The 21,059-nt window shown below is 44.7% G+C and overlaps 1 protein-coding gene across 1 annotated transcript in view; it reads left to right on the forward strand.

Moving 5' to 3' along the window:
- Positions 1-21,059, forward strand: part of FBXL18 (F-box and leucine rich repeat protein 18) — a 79,328-nt gene that overhangs the window by 12,599 nt on the left and 45,670 nt on the right. The window contains exon 2 of the mRNA XM_086940677.1: positions 15,088-15,282. Coding sequence (XP_086796803.1) covers positions 15,088-15,282 — 195 coding nt within the window. The remainder of the gene's footprint in view (positions 1-15,087; positions 15,283-21,059) is intronic.

Consider the following 21,059-nt stretch of genomic DNA (forward strand, 5'->3'; position numbering starts at 1 on the left):
TAAGTACAGAATACAGCACTAATCTGAGCTGTAAGATTCAGAGGCATCAGTCTTGACTCGAAGAATCTTCATATAAGGGACTAATTAAGGAAAGGCACTTAACGTCCTAGGTCATATATCGAAGATGTGGTAGAAACCAGAGGAATCAAGACCTCTATCTTATCCCCATCCCTATTCACCTGATTTGACCCATACATTTGCAAATAGCCATACAGATTTCATTCACTGACATCACAATCCATTTTATTTTTTAAGAATAATCGGAGTGCCATCGGCACACCTGAAAAACATCTAGCCAAATTAGTGAATCAGAAGAGCCAGCATGAGTACACAAATGTTGAACAGTAGTGGGGACAAGATAGAACCCAGTGGTACTCCGCACAAGCCCTTCCGCGAAGTTAACGTAAATGAGATTAGAACCTCTTTCTGCAATCGGGAGATTGAGGTGTCTCAGAACCAAGCTATAGCTACACCCTGAAATCCAAGACTCTCAAGATGTGCTTGCAGTATCTGGTGGTCATTTGCACAATCTAGTAATATAAGAGCTGTTGAGAAACCTGTATCTTAAATTTGCTGAAGATCATGTGGAGCCAACACCAGTGCTGTCTCAGTACTACATCCTAAGTGAAAACGAGTCAGCAGTGGGGGCGCTAGGTGGCGCACTAGCGGAATGGCCGAAGCTCTGTAAGGCTCCCGCAGTTCGGTCTTATTTTCCATTTATCCTGCGGATACGATCTAAAATACTACAAACAAACAGCAAACTCTCGCGTCGGAAAAGCTGCTGAGATGGGTGGCGGAGCTTGGTTACTGGCGGCTGCTTTTAACACCTGCCTCGAGACGGCGACTTGCGAGGCGGAGACGGCCCGACTTCCTCTGGTGCCTGTGTCGGGGGCGGCGACTACGAGAGCACCGCGGCTCCCACGTGGGCTACAGGCCGTGAAAGACCGTGCGTTACTGGCCTCCGGGGGACTAACTGGTGGCGATCGGCGGCGGGAAAAAAAAGACCGGCACATCACAGGTACTGGCACAGTCTCTCCTAGGGGCCCTATATAACTGAACTGTACGCTGGACCCACCCGGGAACTGCCTGCATACTGCCACTGGGGATTGCTGATGGTGAAGCACTCGCGCTACGGGCCTGAGACAAAGGGCCATGGATGTGGCTTACTGGCCGTGTAGGCACATAGTCCTAACCGCCACAGACCCGGGACATTAGCCATTGATTTGTCGCGGGTTTGCTGGGGGTTCATTGCAATCTCGGGGCCCCTGCTACCATACCGCCTCATTCATAGGGGTCGCACACTTCGCATATTGCCCGCGCTAAAGGCTGTTGCCCGACCCTTGATGTGAGGGGCTGTTGAGCTGAAGGGGGTGGATCACTGGCAGTGGAGGTCTATTGCGCTGGGGGTCCTCATCACTGGAGCCCGCATTGTGACTGCAAGTAACGAGATCTGCTGCTCGATTGTTGTTGGGGCACTGGGGCGAGGCGCCTGGTGCATGGAGCTTCCCTTTGGTCTGCCTACTTGCTAAATGGGCCTGGGGGCCTCGCTACTACCCTTGTGGATTCCACCCTGTGCCTGGGCTAAGACGCGACAAGATAGGGTGTGGCGCCCCTTATTGACCAGTCTCATAACCGCCACGGCGAGGCTGTGTGCCTGTGCATACGACGCCTGGACCTTGGTCTGACGGAGGTGCTGGGTGAATTGTAGATTCCTTGGTGGCGCAATCTTCTACGAACCACTGCCTGTCTGGATAACGGGTTGCCTACCCGGAATTATTGCGCCCACGGAGGCATCTGCATAGGCATTATTCACTTGCTGTTGGGACAGTAGCGGGTTACTGACGCACCGCCCGACGCCAGAGCTGGGGAAGCCACGGGTCGTCCGGATCCCCGCGAACCGTGCCTAACATTCGAAACCAGAAAAACTGCAAAGAAAGCAATGATGGTTGAGGGACCTGCCGAACTGGAGAATACAAGATTTATCAAAGAAGAAACAGACACTTGTAACACTAAGCCATTGGATTAGTAAATTTTAGAGTAACCTCATAAACCCTATGCAAATTGGGATTAGCGGTATATGTGGTTCATCCGCCCCGCATATGGGTTAACGGCCGTTATCATCGGTTACTCTAAATGAGTGATTTAGCCAGCCTCAACCGGAGGCACCTCTGGCAAATAGTGTAGTGTCCAGAGAAAAAGAGTGGTGTGTCAAAAAGGGAAAAAAGTGAAGGGTTTTTTTAAAACACTGGAAACTCACCCCTGGTAAGTTTATTAAGTGGAGTGGTTACCAATTTGTTAAAAAAGGATGGTACTACTGATTTGATCGGGTTACTAGATCACAGTAGTAGGAAAAAACACTTATTACATAAACGTCGACATGTTTCTGCTCTGTCGGCCCATAGGGGTCTATAGAGCATTCGTCAGGACTAACAACGGACAAACAGTATTTAAATTACTCACACCTTTTGTGTTGTAATGCTCAAATAACCTGTATTATTTGCAGGGTATTGACTCCTCTGGTTTCTGAAAAGTAATAGGGAGAAAACATCGAAAGAAGACACACTCTATTATTGACAAACCTAATTTAGGCTAGTGCAATTCATTCAAAATAACATTGTTATTCATTCGATACTTGAAAATTCAAGACATATCATCTCAAAGATAGGGAGGGTAGTGTTAACGGGAAGAGCTTATCGCGCTATAGACTGGGTGATGAAAAGGAATCACATTCGGCTTGAGTACAGTGCGAGTACGCGTTAGTCTAGTATCTAACATGCAAAGCAGGAGGACAGCGCGTGAATTAGACTGAGCGCACTACCGTCAGGGCTGAGGGTACACAACGGGCACATTCGGCAAGATTACATTTTAACTTTTTCATACATAAACCTCTTATTTAGCGAGTCTTGCATGCGCAATGAGGCAAATAATGCGGCATAGAGTAACATTGAAGCGCAATGAGCTTCTAAAGCGAGGTGTGCGAGTTTTTATAAAAACGCGGCTCATTTCTAGTACCTTATAACCAGGAGTACTTGCTTGCGTCGGGGGGCCCTCAGGACTCAGAGCTATATTTAAGAGAATATATATATCGGGTTGATTAGTATCTTGTTGTGTCACCTTACCGGGATTCAGTTGGCTGTAATGTTTGGTTCCGCCATTACCCGCATGTGTCTGCATAGGAGATCTAAAAATATCAAGGATGTCCTAGTACACACCCGACCCTATTACTTTTCAGAAACCAGAGGAGTCAATACCCTGCAAATAATACAGGTTATTTGAGCATTACAACACAAAAGGTGTGAGTAATTTAAATACTGTTTGTCCGTTGTTAGTCCTGACGAATGCTCTATAGACCCCTATGGGCCGACAGAGCAGAAACATGTCGACGTTTATGCAATAAGTGTTTTTTCCTACTACTGTGATCTAGTAACCCGATCAAATCAGTAGTACCATCCTTTTTTAACAAATTGGTAACCACTCCACTTAATAAACTTACCAGGGGTGAGTTTCCAGTGTTTTAAAAAAACCCTTCACTTTTTTCCCTTTTTGACACACCACTCTTTTTCTCTGGACACTACACTATTTGCCAGAGGTGCCTCCGGTTGAGGCTGGCTAAATCACTCATTTAGAGTAACCGATGATAACGGCCGTTAACCCATATGCGGGGCGGATGAACCACATATACCGCTAATCCCAATTTGCATAGGGTTTATGAGGTTACTCTAAAATTTACTAATCCAATGGCTTAGTGTTACAAGTGTCTGTTTCTTCTTTGATAAATCTTGTACTTTCCCTGGGGAATGAGACAGACCCGTAAATCCCTAGTCCCTCCACCTTTGATTGATTGAACTGGAGAATACACCAGAAACGAACCTTGGCGCTGGGAGAGACCTACAGGCAGTCCTTGCAGAAATGAGACAGGGCTTTACTACCATAGCATCCAAAATGGACACGCTCATGACTCGAATAGAGGGCATCACGCATAAGCTGAACAGCCATGAGACCAGGATAAAGGAGGCGGAACAGAGAATATCGGACTCTGAGGACATCACGGAGCAGCTTAAGGTGGTGTTGACCCAAATGGACAAACTCATGCGTATAATAGACGCCAAGAATGAGGACATCGAAGCTAGAAGTCGTCGCAACAATATACGCATCCTAGGCATACCAGAAAGTACCAACACGGGTGGCTTGAACAATATCTTGAGAAATTACTCATGGCCATCACGGAAGAGGGGTCACTGTCCCCTCAGTTCATAGTGGAAAGGGCGCACCGGTCACTGGGACCCCGCCCTCTCCCGGGCGCGAACCCTCGCCCCATCATAGCCGGACTGCTGAACTATCGGGACCGCGACATTGTCCTAAAGGTGGCGAGAGACAAGCAAAAGCTACATTATTCTGGAGTGACTTTCACAATCTTTCCGGATTTTACTGCCTGGGTGCAGGAGGAACGCAAAAAATTCAATGGGATCAAGCAGAAACTTCGCCAAGAACAGGTAGACTACGCCCTTCTATACCCAGCGCGGCTACGGATTACTCACCAGGGTAAGCAAAGCTTCCATGCGACGCCCCAGTCGGCAGAAAAATTCCTTAAAGAGATCAACAGGCGGAGGAAGGGCCCCGCAAGTCAGGAAGATGATGATCAACAACAGCTGTCCGATGTGGAATGACATGTCTTGGCATAATCGGACGGACAGTTGAGGCGTTTGCTGAGGGCGGACATACAATAGCCATATGCGGCAGTGCCCTGCTAACTGATGTAATGTATACCTTTGATTATACTACTGGGATTGTCCTATATTTGTCTGCTGTTATGTCTGTGGAGCTTTGAGTATGCAGAACATATTGCACTGTTTTTTGTACCGGAAACCCTTGCAGGATCTGGGGGTTGTTGCGTGTCGGTGCCCCCTTGACCCATAGCAAGGTTTCAGTGTGCCACTTACAGGCTGCACCCCCATGGATGTTCCCCATCTACCTTTTGGATTGGTTGTGTTGTTGGGTGGGAGGGTGGGTGGGCATAGAATGACTGGCATGATTGGGATGCTTCAGTGGGAGGAGGGTGGGTTGAGGGGGGGGGGGGTTGGGGAAGCGTAGAGGGGGGTGAGCGATGGAAGGGTCTAGGGGCTCAATTGGGGGGCCTTGATGGGGAGGGGGCGGGGTAAAGAGAGTTGTTAGTAACTGTATGGGCTATGGCAACACAGGAAGTAGCATTTGACGGATCTGACCTCTGGGGCAGGGTGGGACTGATGTGGACGGTATAGATAAATGCTAGGTATATCTTGGCCATTACCGATGGGTGAGCCAAATTCAAATGTATGCACAGTGCTATCGTGGAAAGTACGGGGCCTTAAGGATGCTCGCAAATGTAGACAAATCTTAGCCTATTTTGACAGACATAAAATAAATGTGGTGATGCTGCAGGAAACGCATATTCCCCCACGTGCTACCTCTACTTTCGCTAGCAGATGGGCAGGTGTCAGAGTATTCTCCAACTACTCTTCATATGCCAGAGGCACGGCCATCCTTGTACATCGTGCGACTCCCTTCACACTCCTGTGCCAGGAGATAGACAAGGCAGGAAGATATGTTGTGCTGTGGGGAAGATTGGGCAGAGACACTGTTACCTTCGCTAATTGCTATGCTCCTAATGTGGACACACCGGAATTCTTTACATCGGTATGGGGAGTAATTTCAGATATTGGTTCGCGTCACGTCATATGGGGGGCGACTTTAATGTGGCTATAACACCTGGATTAGATAGAGCAGATTGGCAGGCCCAATATCATCCCAAGGCGAGAGAGACACTGAGGGACATTGTGGAGGATGGTGTACTTGTAGACGGCTGGAGACATGTGCACCCCATGCTTAGAGAAGGGACACATTTTACATCTTACACAGGAACATGGGCGAGGATAGACTACTGCCTTCTGTCCAGAGATCTGGCCCCTTGTGTAACGGCCGCGAGGCATCTGGCCAGGACTCAGTCTGATCACTGTCTGCTACTGATTACACTAGCCATGCCGGTTAATGATTGCCCCCGGCGCCCCTGTCGGCTACAGCCGAATGTCCTGTTAGACACTGTCTTCCGTGAAGAACTGAGGGAAGACATAGAGGACTTTTTCCCCCGCAATAAAGACACTGTGGACAGCGTGGAGACGGTCTGGGAGGCCTTTAAGGTCACTGTTAGGGTGTGGTGCATTGCTAAGAGTTTTGGTGTGTTACGGGATATCCAGCGCACGATACGGAAGCTAGAAGGGGAATTGCAAGGACTAGAGAAACAGTTGCTGAGGGAGTGCATGGGACATAGACACCAACAATTTCGAACCAAACTCTCGGAGTATGAGGCAGAGGCGCAGCGGGAGGGGAATTTCAGGGACAAGTATTGGAAGGCTTGCAAATATAATGAGGGAGAGAGACCAGGGAGGGCACTGTCAATGGCGGTGCGAGGCGCATGGGGTACTAACACTATCTTAGAACTTGAGGGTGCCACAGGGAAGGCCTGTAGAGATAACAATCGCAATTTAGCTGCACTTCAAACACACTATACGCACTTATACACCACCCAATCCTCTGGGGACATTGATCTTGAGGGCTTTCTGGGGGAGTTGGCACTATGCTGGCTGAGTGACGTCCATAGAACGTTCCTCAGCGCCCCGTTTGAATTGGATGAGATCCGAGATGCCATAATGTTAATTGGCAATGGGAAAGCGCCCGGCTTAGACGGGATCCCGGCTGAGTTTTATAAATGCTATATCGATATTATGGCTCCGGTGTTAAAAGAAGTGTTCGAAGACTCGTTGGAGGTAGGGATACTGCCCCGCTCTATGAGCGAGGTAGTGATCACGTCTCTCCTTAAACCGGGTAAAGCCCCAACACACTGTGATTCTTATCGTCCTTTGTCGTTGCTCAATTGTGATGCTAAGATCCTGGCCAAAGTGTTGGCTACGAGACTTTCACTCCTCATGACCAGAATTATACTCCCCGATCAGTCAGGCTTTGTCACAACAAGGGCAACCTCCCACAACCTGCGGACTATCTTCTCACTCATACAAACGGTAGCCCTGGAACTTCCCTTGGCTGCGATATTCCTAGATGCATCTAAGGCGTTTGATTCCGTGGAGTGGCGGTATTTGTTTACAGTCCTACATAAGATGGGATTTCCCCCAGTTTTTGTGGGGTGGATACGATTATTGCATACTGAACCTATGGCCAAGGTATTGGCAAATGGTCGTCTATCGGAGGCTTTCGCAATCACTAGAGGCACCCGTCAGGGATGCCCGCTATCCCCCTTCTTGTTCGCCATCACGATAGAGCCATTGGTGTGTCGTATACGACAATTACATAAAGATAGCTCCTTTCACTGTTTTCAAAGAAAACTCTCTATATCGCTATACGCTGATGATGTAACGCTCTGTCAAAGACCCAAAAAATAACTTGAATACCCTACTGAGGGAATTTGTAACCTTTGGTGGGCTGTCTGGTGTGGCGATTAACTGGGGAAAGTCGCAGTTTTTCCCATTGACTGCCGCTGTGTCCGAATTTCCGTTGTATTTCCCCTTGGAATGGTGTCACACTGATCTGCGTTACTTAGGTATCCAAATATAAAGGTGAGACACTCCGACTTAATTATGGTACGGCCATTACCAAACTGACTGATTCGGTCACGCGCTGGATTGGTCTTCCACTGTCGATGGCGGGCAGAGTATCTCTTATTAAAATGGTTGTCTTGCCCCGATTCCTTTACTACTTTCTCAATATTCCCTACTATCCAGGGTCCTTCTTCTTCAAGACCTTGAAGTCTGAACTGATTCGCTTGGTGTGGGGAGGTAGACAGGCGCGACTCAAATGGGCTGTCATGGCACAGCCATATGACATGGGGGGCTTTGACATACCGGATTTTGAGGCATATTACCTAAGTGCACAGGTGCACTATTTATATCACTGGATAAAACCCACTAGTTTTATGCCGCAGATAGCGGTTGAGGACTGGATCGCTCATCCTTTGCCGTTGGCTGGTATCTTCTATGGCCCTACTGTGGTATTAGACACCCCGCCAACTACAGTGACGTGCACGGTAGATGCCTGGCAGAGGATAGTGCGTCGACTGCAGACACCAATGCTCTACGCGCCCCGAATGCCTCTTTCCTACCACCCTCGGGTGGCATTATTTCAAGAAGTCGGCTTCGGACGCATGTGTCGCCGGCTCAATATAGTAACATGGGGTGACTTATTCGTTGGAGGGGTACTCCACGCTCGGGAGCACTTCTTTGGTGAGCACCCCCCAGTCCCATGGAGGTGTTCTATTATATTCGATTGCAAGAAGGTATGAAAACAGTGCTCCCACATTACCCCAAAGAACCACCTTGCACGGCTCCTCTCAACGTGGTCCTGCATAACCCTGATGGCGCACACTTGGTGTCTAGCATATACAGCAGCATTCGTGGCAATACACCGGCAGTGATGGGTACAGCCAGGGCGCATTGGACTGCAGACTTTGGCAGGGAGGTGACCGATGAGCAATGGGAGTACTGCTGTGGACTCACAGGGAATCTGATATCAAGCTGTCGTTTCAAAATAATTCCTTATACGTTTTTACACAGAATTTACTATACCCCTGCTCGAAAATACAGGTTTCACCTAACAGACTCAGATTGCTGTGAACGCTGTAAGCAACCTGGAGCCGACTTTATGCACTTCGCATGGGAATGTCCGCAAGTGAGACCATACTGGGGGCAGGTCCATGAGACGCTGGAACTCATGACTGATAGTACTATAGATATCGACCCTCTTATGTTTTTACTAGGCTACACGGCGCAGATTCCGAGGGATAGCAGAAAATTTACTAATGTAGCACTGCTTTTGGTCAAACGACGGCTGGCATGCAGGTGCGGGAGGGGGCGTGCCCCCAAATTTAAGGAGTGGATGCAAGACATGGTGTACTGTCAGGAGCAACATGGAATATACTCGGAAATGCAACCGGTGACATCTAAGCCGGCAGATATAAGGGGTCCACTGCACACATACCTGATACAGACGGCAGCACAGACAACTTATGACATTCTACCAGACCCTGAGGGAAGGAAGACCCTACATAACCACATTCTCCTGCTGATGGATGCCACGTATGTGATGCGGTGCCGCTGGGGGGAAACTGTCACCCCTCTCATACAGTCTGTATTAGGCAGATATGGGGGCCACACTGCGAGGGTCTTATATGTGTCCTGGGTAGGAGAGGATACCTCTATAGTCAATACGACCAGGTACGATACTCTCCCAGATATGAGTAATACATACACGAACCCCCTTGAGATGCCACCCAGCCACGGGATTACATGCCTCAGGTAACTTATATCTATCTCGTTGTAACAGCAATGTATGTCTATGTAGAGGATTGAACAAATACACTGCAAACATAAATGATGTGTGTATGTCTGACACTTGCTGCGCCACGAAGGTAAGGTAAAATGTTAAATGTCAACCACATAGTCCACACATCTGCTTTCCTCTACACATCTCTGTCCTTATGAGTTCTCTGTTCCTGTTACCACTGCTATTATAGCTATACTGAAAACAGTTCTCTACGCAGCCGGCCCGAAGTGGTTGTAGGCGGCTTGCTGTGTTAATCCTCAATTCATTATAAGTTGCACATTGATGCCTGATGGTTAGAGTAACTCGCTGCCGGACATGCTATGGTTGTAGGCACGAGCTGTGTCCTTTTGCACGACTGCTAATAATAAAGGTTTTTGAAAAAAAGTCAGCAGTGCATGAAGGTTTACATTGATCTCCACAAAATCCTATAACTGATTATAGATCTATCTTCCACACAATTTAGATAGCTGTGGTAACTTGGAAATATCCCTTTAATTAGACAGCATTGCTACACGTAGAATTGCTTTTTTTTCTTTAAGATGTGTTGAGTAGCTGCAGATTTATGTTCACTGCGTAACCTTTTCGGAGACCAGCGATGCATTGATAATCTTTCTGACAAGGGTTATCTCCGCTAACAACAAATCTTTATTTAACCTACCATTAATAGGTCTTCCATACAGTCAGATGATCTTCATCCTCTTACTAGTAGGTCAAAATCTTCCCTAATAAGTTGACTCGGGTTGGAGAGGCTTGAAGCATTAGGAGTAATATCCACTGCTGCAGGGCCAGAACATAATATACTAATCTTCCAACTACCTATTGTTCGTATGAGCGAGTCAATATTCTTTGGTTTGTGTTCCTTTCATCACTAAGAAAATCTGAGAAACACCAATTGCAAATGTTTGCTTTAAATCATGCTATGTTAGCCATCGTCTTTGGTATGGTCTGTATAGGGCATGCAAGACTTGGAAGTAGAAAGAGATGAAAGCCCTTCACAGTGTGTAAACCTGCTCCATTTTGCCTTTCTCTCTCTCTGAACCTTTGTTTTCCTCAACTGGATTTGATTTCTGAGACAATTGAAGGTGCTCTACATTTTCGTACTCCAGAACTAATCACTAGGCTCTGTTGGTAGAGAGGTGTGGCTCACTGGTTAGAGGCGGCAGACCCGGAAGCAGAGAATGGCCTGGGACCAGGGTTCAATTCCCGACGCGGCAGGGTCGTGGACCAGGGTCAACGGACTTGATAATTCTCGCCTCGGTGCCTACTCTAACCAGGGATCACACTCGGCAACTCTGGGCATTAAGCTTGCCTCATCTCTACAACGGCCCCCCACAGACGCCAGGGATGCCTGGTTTCACCTTGGAGATACCCAGAAGGGACCATCTCGCAGGGAAAGCCAGGACGGGTTCCCCAGCGGTCTTCAGCGCCAGGACACCCCGAGATTGGGTAACAGTGCGCTTTACAAGTATCATCATTTTTTTTTTTTTTTTTTGGACAAACCATAAACATAATATTTGTAATGGACATGTTCACCCATATTGTCTCTTGGTGCTGAAATAACAGATGTTTATTGTTACCCACAATAAGATCTGTTTATTGTTACTCACCTTTATTGTTTAAAGGCTCAGTGCAGCCACTGGCATTCGAGCAAGTGACAATGACTTCAGTCATTGATTCCTGGAGTTGTTGCATTACTCTATTGAGCCACCAGACACAAGCAAGGGTTACATCCAAATAGTACACATAACCATAGTTGAGGGTGACTGTTGCCTCCTAGTCAGGCTATGGGAGACCGTTAGTTGCTGAGAACTGATAATGGAACGCGTTGGCACAGCTATTTTTACCTCTAACCCAAGCAGGTGCTCGACAGATCTCCCTTGAGTAACATCTCTTCAGCCTCTCAGAAACTGGGACCACCACTTCCCTTAGAAGTGAGTGACTAGTTTTTTGTTTGTGTCTGCATTTGGGAGTCTTGTGTGTTGTGTGCATTTTGTCCTCCAACAGACCCTTTGATTAGAGGACAAGTTGAAGATTGTGCTCTATGGTGTCTTTGCCCTGGTAGAAATGACAATCTACATCTACCTGGCACTGGAGTAGCCCTGTAGCATCTCTTGGCAGGTTTGGGATATTCACATCATAGCACATACTGAGAACTGGCTGGCTCAAAATACTGTGTGAACAGTTCTAGGTCCATGTAGCTATGTCTCCTTTTCAGTGTTCCCCCATCTTACCAGATCGAAGAGCCATTGCGTTATGAACGGTGAGCCTATTACCCAACTGCTGCTCTTCTCTTGGCTAGTATATATGCACGGTCCACTAATCTGCGAATGGCTTGTGATTTTTTTCAGTCTAGGTTGTAGCCCCAATAGATCAGATTTCGAGTAATGCTTGGGTTACCAGTCCATTTATTCTGCCTCTGTTTGCTCCACTGTGTTGTAATATTCCTTAATTTATGTACAATATATAGCATGTGGTTGAAGACTGCGTCATTGGTTTTGTATCTTGGGCATGTGCTGCTCATCCAAGAGTACATTTTGTTTATTCGTTTTGGGGTCAGGTGAGGTTAGTGTAAGTAATTAAATTGTAAGAATTTAAATTTGGATTCTTGGCCACCTTCTTCTTGTTCACTAATAGTTTTAAAGATTCAGGATCAGTTATTTACATATCAATCATAGTTTTCTCTGATCTCAAAGAAGCGGAGAGCTCTGTTTTCATATGGATCACCCACTGTCTCACTCTCTTCTACCCATCGCGCCTGCTCCATAATTTGAATATTAATCTAAAGTGTGGTAGGCATTCTATTTGTATCTCAGGACATAATTTAATTTGTCTCCCATTAGTTTGACACTTCTCTGACACCAGTGTCTGGCAACAGCCCTATTTTTAGAAGTCAGAGCATTTACGCTGTGCTTGCGAGTACTGCTTCAAGTAACATGGTTACAGTCAATTTGGCTTCTCTATGTCTTCTTTCAGGATTTCTGCTACTTCTAAATCATCTTGCTGGCCTTTGCGGTTGCTTTACCAGGTAATATGTCTCATAATTGGGAGCTGCTAATACCCCAATGGGCAACTACCTTTTTCATAGCAACCCTTTTCAGTCGCTTCGGCAATATGAAGTCGAACAGTGATGCATGCAACTCAGCAAACGTTTTCCTTGTTATCACCACTGTCAGGGCTGCAAAAATATCAGTGCCCTTGGCAATACTACCATTTAGGGTATTGCTGTTCTACTCATGGCAGACTGGGGAAGCCATCACTAGGAAGTATTTTTGTTGGTCGCAATAGCCATGCCTAAATTTGTGGTTGGCAGTTGCTCGTCTCTGCTGTATATATGCAACCGTAGGCACCTAAATGTTTCCCTCTCCCAAGGGAGTAGTTTCTGGCCAGATGATTGTGTTCATCTTCTGGAAGTGAGTTCTACGGGTATATGGAGAATTTGCCACACTTTATTTTTAGACCAAACGCCCTGCTAAAATTCTTCTACTGTGTTCATGACTGCCAACAGGTCTGTCTCTGCATGTCACAAGTGTAGCAAGATTTCATTGGCATTCAAGGATATAACATGATATTGGTTGGCTATTTGTATTCCCAAATCATGACCTTTAGCCATAAAGGTTCTTGTTACAGGCACTATCGTTGTGGAACCATAGTGAAGACAAAGGGCATACCTGTATGGTGCTCTTTCCTATCATTCATTGTTGTGATTTAGTGTACATGGAGGATTTGTATTGAATGAGAGGCCTACTATCGGAGGGAGGCAGCTCTCAACTCCATATCACTATTTCTTATATGCCGCTTCAAATCATTGGTGACTAATGTGGCATTCATCTCCCGTGGCAGGTGGGGAGAGTAGATTGTGAGAAGGGGTGTACTCCCTGACCTCCATGCTCGCCCCAATGGAGACAAACGTTCGATAGAGGACCTGGGCAATGGTCTTTATTGTGTGGTTTTCTTACCATTTCATTGTCAGGTGGCTCATGGAGGGATTTCTGCATGCAATCTCTCTCCTTTCAGGAATTCACCGTTTTGTAAGGGTGATGCTTTTGCTTCTACTCTTTTTTTGGGGGGAGGGTGGGGATCTTGAACAAGGATGCTCACCATAGCCAGATTTCCACAATTTGGTGCAGGCGAACATATGACTTGCTTGAGGAAAGCATACCAACCTAAGATCATGTACAAGCACAGCAGAAGTGGTGGGTCTCAATGTGTAGAATAGTATGCAGGCGCACATACATCTAGCTAAAGGAACCCCTAAGTAGAAATGGTTGCTATTTTAAAAACCAGCATTTGCAAATCCAGTAGGTCTTGCCTTCTTAAACTGTTGGCTTTACCAATGCTTTTTTCTGATGGGGAAAAAAAAGAAAGGGTGTGATGTGGTGGCAGATGCCGGCCACATCATTGCGTATGTGTATGCATATATATGACTTGGGTGCAATGGGTGTGAAGATGAGTGACGTAGCTGATAAAGTTGCAGGATGCAATGTTGGATCAATAAATGTAAAACAAATTACATTTTATTTGTAAAAAATGATTTAATAGCTAGAGAAAAAAAAACCTAAATGATTTTAAAAAAATGTATAGGACCCTGAGGGCGTGGGAGGAGTGAGTGGTGACTGGGGGACGCTTTGGGAAGTGGAAGGGAGCTTCAAAGCAAAATAGGCCTACTAAAATGCCTTTTGGACTAAGGAGTGGCCTGGCTTCAATGGCAACTATTGTGCCTCCTGAAAATTCAATTGAAAGCCTTTTTTTAAGAACTGTGAAATGGTTGGGGAGGATCAGCGGAGTGGGACGAGTGAAGAGAAAACAACGTGGCCTGTAGTTGAGCAGAGGGGACTCTGAACAAGAGAGCAAGAAAACGCAGGCATTCTCACAGAGCGCTTAATACAAAATAAATTGTTTACTAAAAAATAGCAGGGGATGGATTTAAGTCATAATAATTGTAAAGAGGCTATGCTCCAAAGGAAGGGACAACAAGAGGAAGGCAAACGATCAAATAAGAAGTATGCCAATGAGTGACAATATGCCAATGCAATGGTAAACAATGGTCTGGCTCTATGCAGACTATAAGTTTTTGGTATGGTCCACAAGAGGTTTTCACCTATGGATAGATTTTAGCGAAACCTAATTAGAGGGTGCACTTAAATCAGCGAAACTATTAATCGTAATTGTACACCATTTAAGATTATACTTTACTGAACTATCAGACTAGAATTTAAGCCATATTAAATTTTAAAGTGCTACGCAAACAAATGATGGACGGAATGCTGAATGAATCATACATTCACCCCCAGTCAAGAGATCTGGGTTAAATCCATTGTTCTTTTGCTCACTGCACCACCCCAGTTTGGACCTAGCCATATTGTAGTCATAACCCTGTTCCTCATGGGAACAGTCCAGCCCGAACGTCCAAGCCAGGTCCTCTCCGGACCGGAAACACGCATTCTGGGACTGGGGGTGAATGTTTGACAATGTTTAACATTCCATCCATCATCTTTTTGTGTTGCATATTAAATTGTATAGCACAAATTTAGCAGAGTTTGAGGCTCAAATTGAATCACTCATCTTCTGAAAGGTACCTCTAGATTGAGTTAAAACGTTCAATAAGATTGTAAGTGGATAGATGCTTTGATGAGAGAAGTATTTGGGGATCTGTTCATGATGTACTCCATGAGGATGCCTAACATCTCCTTTTGTTTTTATTGTTGGATATTTATGTTTTAGGAGATGCTGAATGAGGAGTACACTGAAGAAGGTATCAACCCAACGGAGTTTTCAGATGAAATTCTATTGCACATCCTGAGTTACATCCCCAGTACAGACTTGATCCTTAACGTTAGGAGGGTGTGCCGGAAGCTTGCAACACTGTGTCTGGATAGTAGCCTAACCAAACATGTTGTTCTGCACAAGGAATATCAGGTAAGTTTACATACATGTGCAAAGTTCACACCGAAAATGCTTGAAACAAAATTGGGCTAGGTGACCTGATCTCCAAGTGAATATAACAGACTATTCCGTGCACATAAACATGACTGCGAATGTGATGGGTGATCAGTGTTATTTTCTCTTCAGATCACATGTAAAAGAAAATATTTTTTTGGGTACAAACCTCAAATCTGCCTGATTATTTCCCCTCCCCCACACAACAAAGAATGCCTCACCTTCTTTTTTTTGCTGTATGTAAAACATGGACGAGGGTTACATAATTATAAAGCGAAAGAGCCTTTGAACAAATATTCCAAACTGTAGTTGTCCTATTTTTTTTCTGCTTACATTACTAAGCATTGGAACATATGAATGTCTGTGACAATACAGGCAGAAGCCCCCCTTCAAACACACTACATAAGGAGCATATCTTGACCATTTTTAAAAGCAACCCTAAATGGCATCTTTAGAGTCAGTTTCATAAAGTACGGAGTATCACTCTTACAGTCTTACTGGAAACTGATATTCTGTTCCTTAATACCCACTCTCGTCTCTTGAACTCTTCTTTTTGGAGTTCAGGCACTGAACCACCCACTCGTCTTTTGTCCTAAAGCAAGTTCTATTCTGTGAAGATGTCATCATTCCCTCAGGTCAACCTTGACACTTATTGATGTTTCTTTGTGCATTCTACATTATCTTTTATTTCTGAACAAGTCTATTGTAATCATCGCCTTTACCTCCACCCAACTTGACTATATAAACAGGGTATGTCTCTACTTCACTTGTAGACTTCCAGAAGTCAATAGATCTACAGGCCGACATATCCTGGGACTCAAAGTCTGAACATGTCACCTGTCCCTTGTCAACTCTCCACTTTCTGATTATCATTAAACAAGTACATTTGTACTCTCTACATTCTACATTTTCCTAATCACAAACGGGCTGCTTTTCTCAGACAGACACTAAATTAACTTTCTTAGTCATAAACTGTCAACCCAAAATGTGTGGTTCGGAGATTTGTGCTTTTGGTGTGTTAGTCCTGAATTTAAGAAGGATACCGGTAATATGCTTAAGTAGGGTTAAATGTGACCGTAAGGAAAGACAAGTTGTTCTAAATTTGCTATTCGCCTCTGATTTTCCAATAATAACGGAAATAGGGAAGATGACTAGAAATTACTCTTTACAGAATTTGCACTTTTGTATAAGTACTGTACTCACTCCTTCTAAATTAATTATAGCAATCAAAACAAGGATGATCATTTTATTTTGCAAAGCACAGATACAGATCGACACGCTTTTGGCCATGCTATAATTGAGTCCTTGTCCTTGAGATGGATTTTGTTCTATTGATACTGGGCAGAGAGCAAAGCTACAGCTCAAGCTACGCAAGAGGGACACAAACTGACACAGGCTTATTTGGGGGTTAAAAAACATTGTCTTGACAAATGTATTCATTGGGACACCAGCAACTTTGCATGTGCTCTGCACTCATTACTGATCATCCCATCTATAGTGCCCGTAAGTGAAGCTCGATACACTGAGACCGGTGCTCCTGCTGACCTGTCCTCCAGCTCACAAACCTGCTCATTCCATACATTCGTGGCCAAATCTGCTAAAATGATCCAGTGGGTGAAGGAATTGTATCTGCTCTCAAATGCTCAAACAGCCAACTATATTTCTGTATTTCACCACATGAAATTACGGAATCATTGTGAGACTATGCCTCAGTCATCTAGTGTTAAAACCCAGAGATTAGGAGACAGAAAGATCTTTGGACCAGAACATGTGCGCAGAAATCCGTACAAAGCCACTTTCCTTTGCCACTCTACATATGATCCAGTATTTACCCCTGCCCAAACCCTAATAGAATAGCCAGCTGCCTTCACACCCTTACAGAACCGGTTTCAAAAGGATATTCCTGCCGCAAAGATTAGTAATGTTAGGGGGCTGGTAGCATGTGACATCTTGAGAGCGTGCCCGTTGATGCACTTCTGCCACAGAGTGAGCCCAATTGGCATCCCTTCGAATATGAGCCAAGTTATGGGCCTACATCCGGTTGAAAAGCAAGGGGCTTGGGAGCAAAGACTTTCTATTCTGTCCCCCAAATTTAATGAAAAGAATATGAAACCTTTCTTAACTGAGACTCTTTTTGAAGCATTAATTCTCGATCAAATGAGCTTGAGCAACAGCAAAACAATGTCAAAAATAAGGCCGATATACATGGATTTGCTTTAGAGTATTGATTCGGTTGACTGGAACAACAGGAATGATCTGAGATGGTGTAGTATACGAGAAGGCCAGAACGGCAAATATTGCAAAGTTTTATCTAGATCATAAGACCTCAGATTTCATAAAGCTGGTCAATTGGAAAAAAATAAAATTAAGAATTGCGATGGAATGGTGAAGCAAGTCACACACAATAATCACTAATGTGTGTAACTTTACCTTGAATTTATTGATTGCCCCGGTATCTCCACTTTTCTAAACCAATATTGATCGAAAAATGTTTATTTGCAAACTGACATTAGTCAAGAATCCACAGAAATTCATGCAGTTGTTCTGATATCTAGGTGCAAGCATTTCCTCAGCTAAAAGGAATTTTTTACAACAAATGTTGATCTCAAATGAAGCACAAAAGTTGTCTGCCTAACTCGTAGCTTACTCTTACTCAGAATAGAATGTAAAGGTGGTGTTAAAAATAGTATATATGAAATTCCAAGTACCTCTTCCTTTCCTCTCCTTCCAGTGCCTGTTTTGCCTTCTGTAGCTTTTTCACACTTATGTCTTTAGTGCTTGGACACAAGCAGTATGAATGGGTGTTGTATTATCTTCTTAGGGAAGATCGAGGAAGCCAGGTGCTGTCAGAATGTTCAAAATGAATCTTGAAGTATCAGTTAAAAAGACAATTTAGCCTTTTTAAAGGAGAATAATTTCCTGGTGTCCATTTGGAGATGTAATTTGGATAAGATGACACTGGCCAGGTTAAACGAATCATTTCAAAGTCCTTCTCTTCTATAGGTTTGTGAAATATTTCTACTAACTTCAGTCTGGCATCTCTAGCTTGCTAAGCTGCTACAAGAAAATTAAGTGTGTGGCAAAACTTTAATGGATCCTGTTCTCAAAGCTAGTTGGGCCTGTCTCGATGTTTTTCAGCCCATGGTGGTAATCTCTTTCTTAAATTTGTTTGGTGCAAGCCAGACCGTATTACTAGCTGGCTTTGCTATTTGACGGTGGCCATAGATTATTATAGCTACTTAATCTTGGAGCTCAAAGCTCTATAAGCAGATAAAGTATGAGATGCAACTTTGGTCCATGGATGCTACGATGTAGCAAAATATTTAAAACTTGAAAACAATTCAAGGTATGTGCTACTGCTGTGAAAAATCTTCCAACCCCATATCTCTAATCATGAGCACATACACACATATGATGTGAACACGCTTTGGGAAAGCCAACAGATCTTGCGGGCGTCCATTTGTTTAGCCATGGTGTACAGCAGCGTGGCTGTGAAGAGTGATTGAAAGTTAAACAAACCCAATGAAGCAGGTTAGCACAAACAACCGGAGGCAGGATAGGAGCTGGGCAACTCGGAAAACTGATGGAGGGGAGGGGCAGGGCAACAAATGCAGTGGGACGGCGTGTGGGTGCAAGGGAATACAGATAACCGGGGGGAGGGGGCAAGGCAACACAGACCACTTGAGGATGGAGGGTTTGGGCAAGCCACTTCCCTCTCACGTGGCTCCATAGCCCAAAGTGCTCCGAGGCATCTGTAGGGTGGTTAGGAGCGCTCAATTGAAAAGCCTAATCCGTAAATGATATAAGTAGCCTGCACTTCAATCCAAACAGGAGTAGAAAGAAAACGCTGTAATGGGTATTAGTCTTAGGATATAAGGGAGGGGGGAGTTAAGTGCATTCAGGTGCACAGGGTGTGTTCCTGTGTTAGTGCATGTGATTCAGTAAGTTGAGCCTTCAGTGAGCAGTGGGTAGTGCTGCAAGCAGGTGTTTGGCCTACTTGTGTACCTTGCAAGAAAAGAGGTCTTTTAAATTCCCTTGCTGCCACACAGACCTGGAGCACATCGACACTTTAAGCTCGGCTACTTTCTGGAGAAAGGATGGAAGGGCACTGTGTACTTCAGATAGCAAGATGACAGTACGTACCAGTAGTAACAGTGCTTCCTTTTCCCTTTTGGATTTGATAAAAATATGGCCTAGAGAGTTGGGTGAACCCCCCCCCCTTTCCTCACCATCTGTTGGAAAAAATCTTGGCCCTATTATTTAAACTTTATGTTCATCTGTAGCTGGATTCCGTTTTTCTCTTCTGAACTTTTTGAGAAAGACCTTAAAATTCCTTCCAGAGGTCACTTGGGAAGATCTAGTTCACACATGGATTACACTAAGATTGGACAATGGTAATGTCCTCTATATGGGGGCACCTTTGGAGTTGACCAATAGGCTATAACGCATTCAACATGCAGCAGCTTGTCTTCTTCTGAACACCCCCTAAACATCAGCCAATTCGGGAAGACCTGAATGTATTACATTAGCTACAGATCAAGCAAAGAATAGTTTTAAACCCCCCCTGAACACCTATAGGGTTGTACATAAGAAGGGCCCAGCCTATATCCAGGATGAAATAAAAAAAATACCGGGCCCCCCAAAGCCCTCCGATCTGCGAGTCTAAATCTTTACATTGCTCTGGTGCATAAAGCGAGAGCTGGGGAAAATCGTTCTCATTTTGGCTCCCTTGTGAGTCCGTCTTTAAGATGTATTTGAAAACCTTCCATTTTAGAGAAGTGTAATAGGGACCTTCTTCCCCATTGTAGCATAGCGCAGGGAAGCTCCTATTGGAGCAGCTGTTTGCGCTTTAGAAGTTGGCTTTATTAATTCATAGGAAGGGCAATGTCACAAAATGTATTTCCTCCTTTTAGATTGTGTGCACAGTTTCTTTTTTTTGACTTAATAGAATCCATGCAGGTATATCTTAAACACTCTTTTAGATCCAGTACTCTTTTAAACATCATTAGTATTTGATATCTTTGAGGGGAGAACTCAAATAACATTCAGATAGACTGAAACATTAGTGAATCTTAGTATGGACAAGAGAATGGCTGGAACAAAGGGACATGGCAGAGTAGGATGGACTGAAGTTATTTGCCCTTGGAATGGATAGTCTGTGCTTGATCACAGGCTTTTTCTATGGCCACTGATCCGTAAGCAAGAGGGGAACATCAATAGATACGATCTAGTGAATTGCAAAGCAGAGATATTTGTATATGCAAGTAATTTGTGGATGATATAAAATTGAATGTGGTGGTGGAGTAATTTGAGGATTGGTTAATTCATGGAGGTGTCTCAAGGTATTTTTGGTTTTATCTCTGCTGGCCCTGCTCATCCGTGCACTTAAATGCTGAATGGCAACCACGAGGGCTAGAATAGAGCACCAAGACGAAAAGAGCAAAATAGCAGATATTCCTTCAGTATAGAATAATGTATAAATATTCACAGAAATAAAAGCTTTAGTCACAAACATGACCTTGGGGACTTTCCTCCCAGGTTAGAGTGATTACTGTCTGGACAGGTTGCTTCTTCACACATTTACAAACCATTGTTCATTTGACCTTCAAACTATTCTCAGCAACTTGATAACAAATATCTCATGAACATGTACTTGATCCACATTAGCCATCCTTTTTCCACATTCCATGCTGTCTCTGCTCCAACTTGTTTTGCAGCTTCATGTAGGACCTCCGCCACACTCTTAACCTTCCCAA

Source organism: Lissotriton vulgaris, chromosome 10 (assembly GCF_964263255.1).
Source record: "Lissotriton vulgaris chromosome 10, aLisVul1.2, whole genome shotgun sequence".
Lineage (NCBI taxonomy): Eukaryota > Metazoa > Chordata > Amphibia > Caudata > Salamandridae > Lissotriton > Lissotriton vulgaris.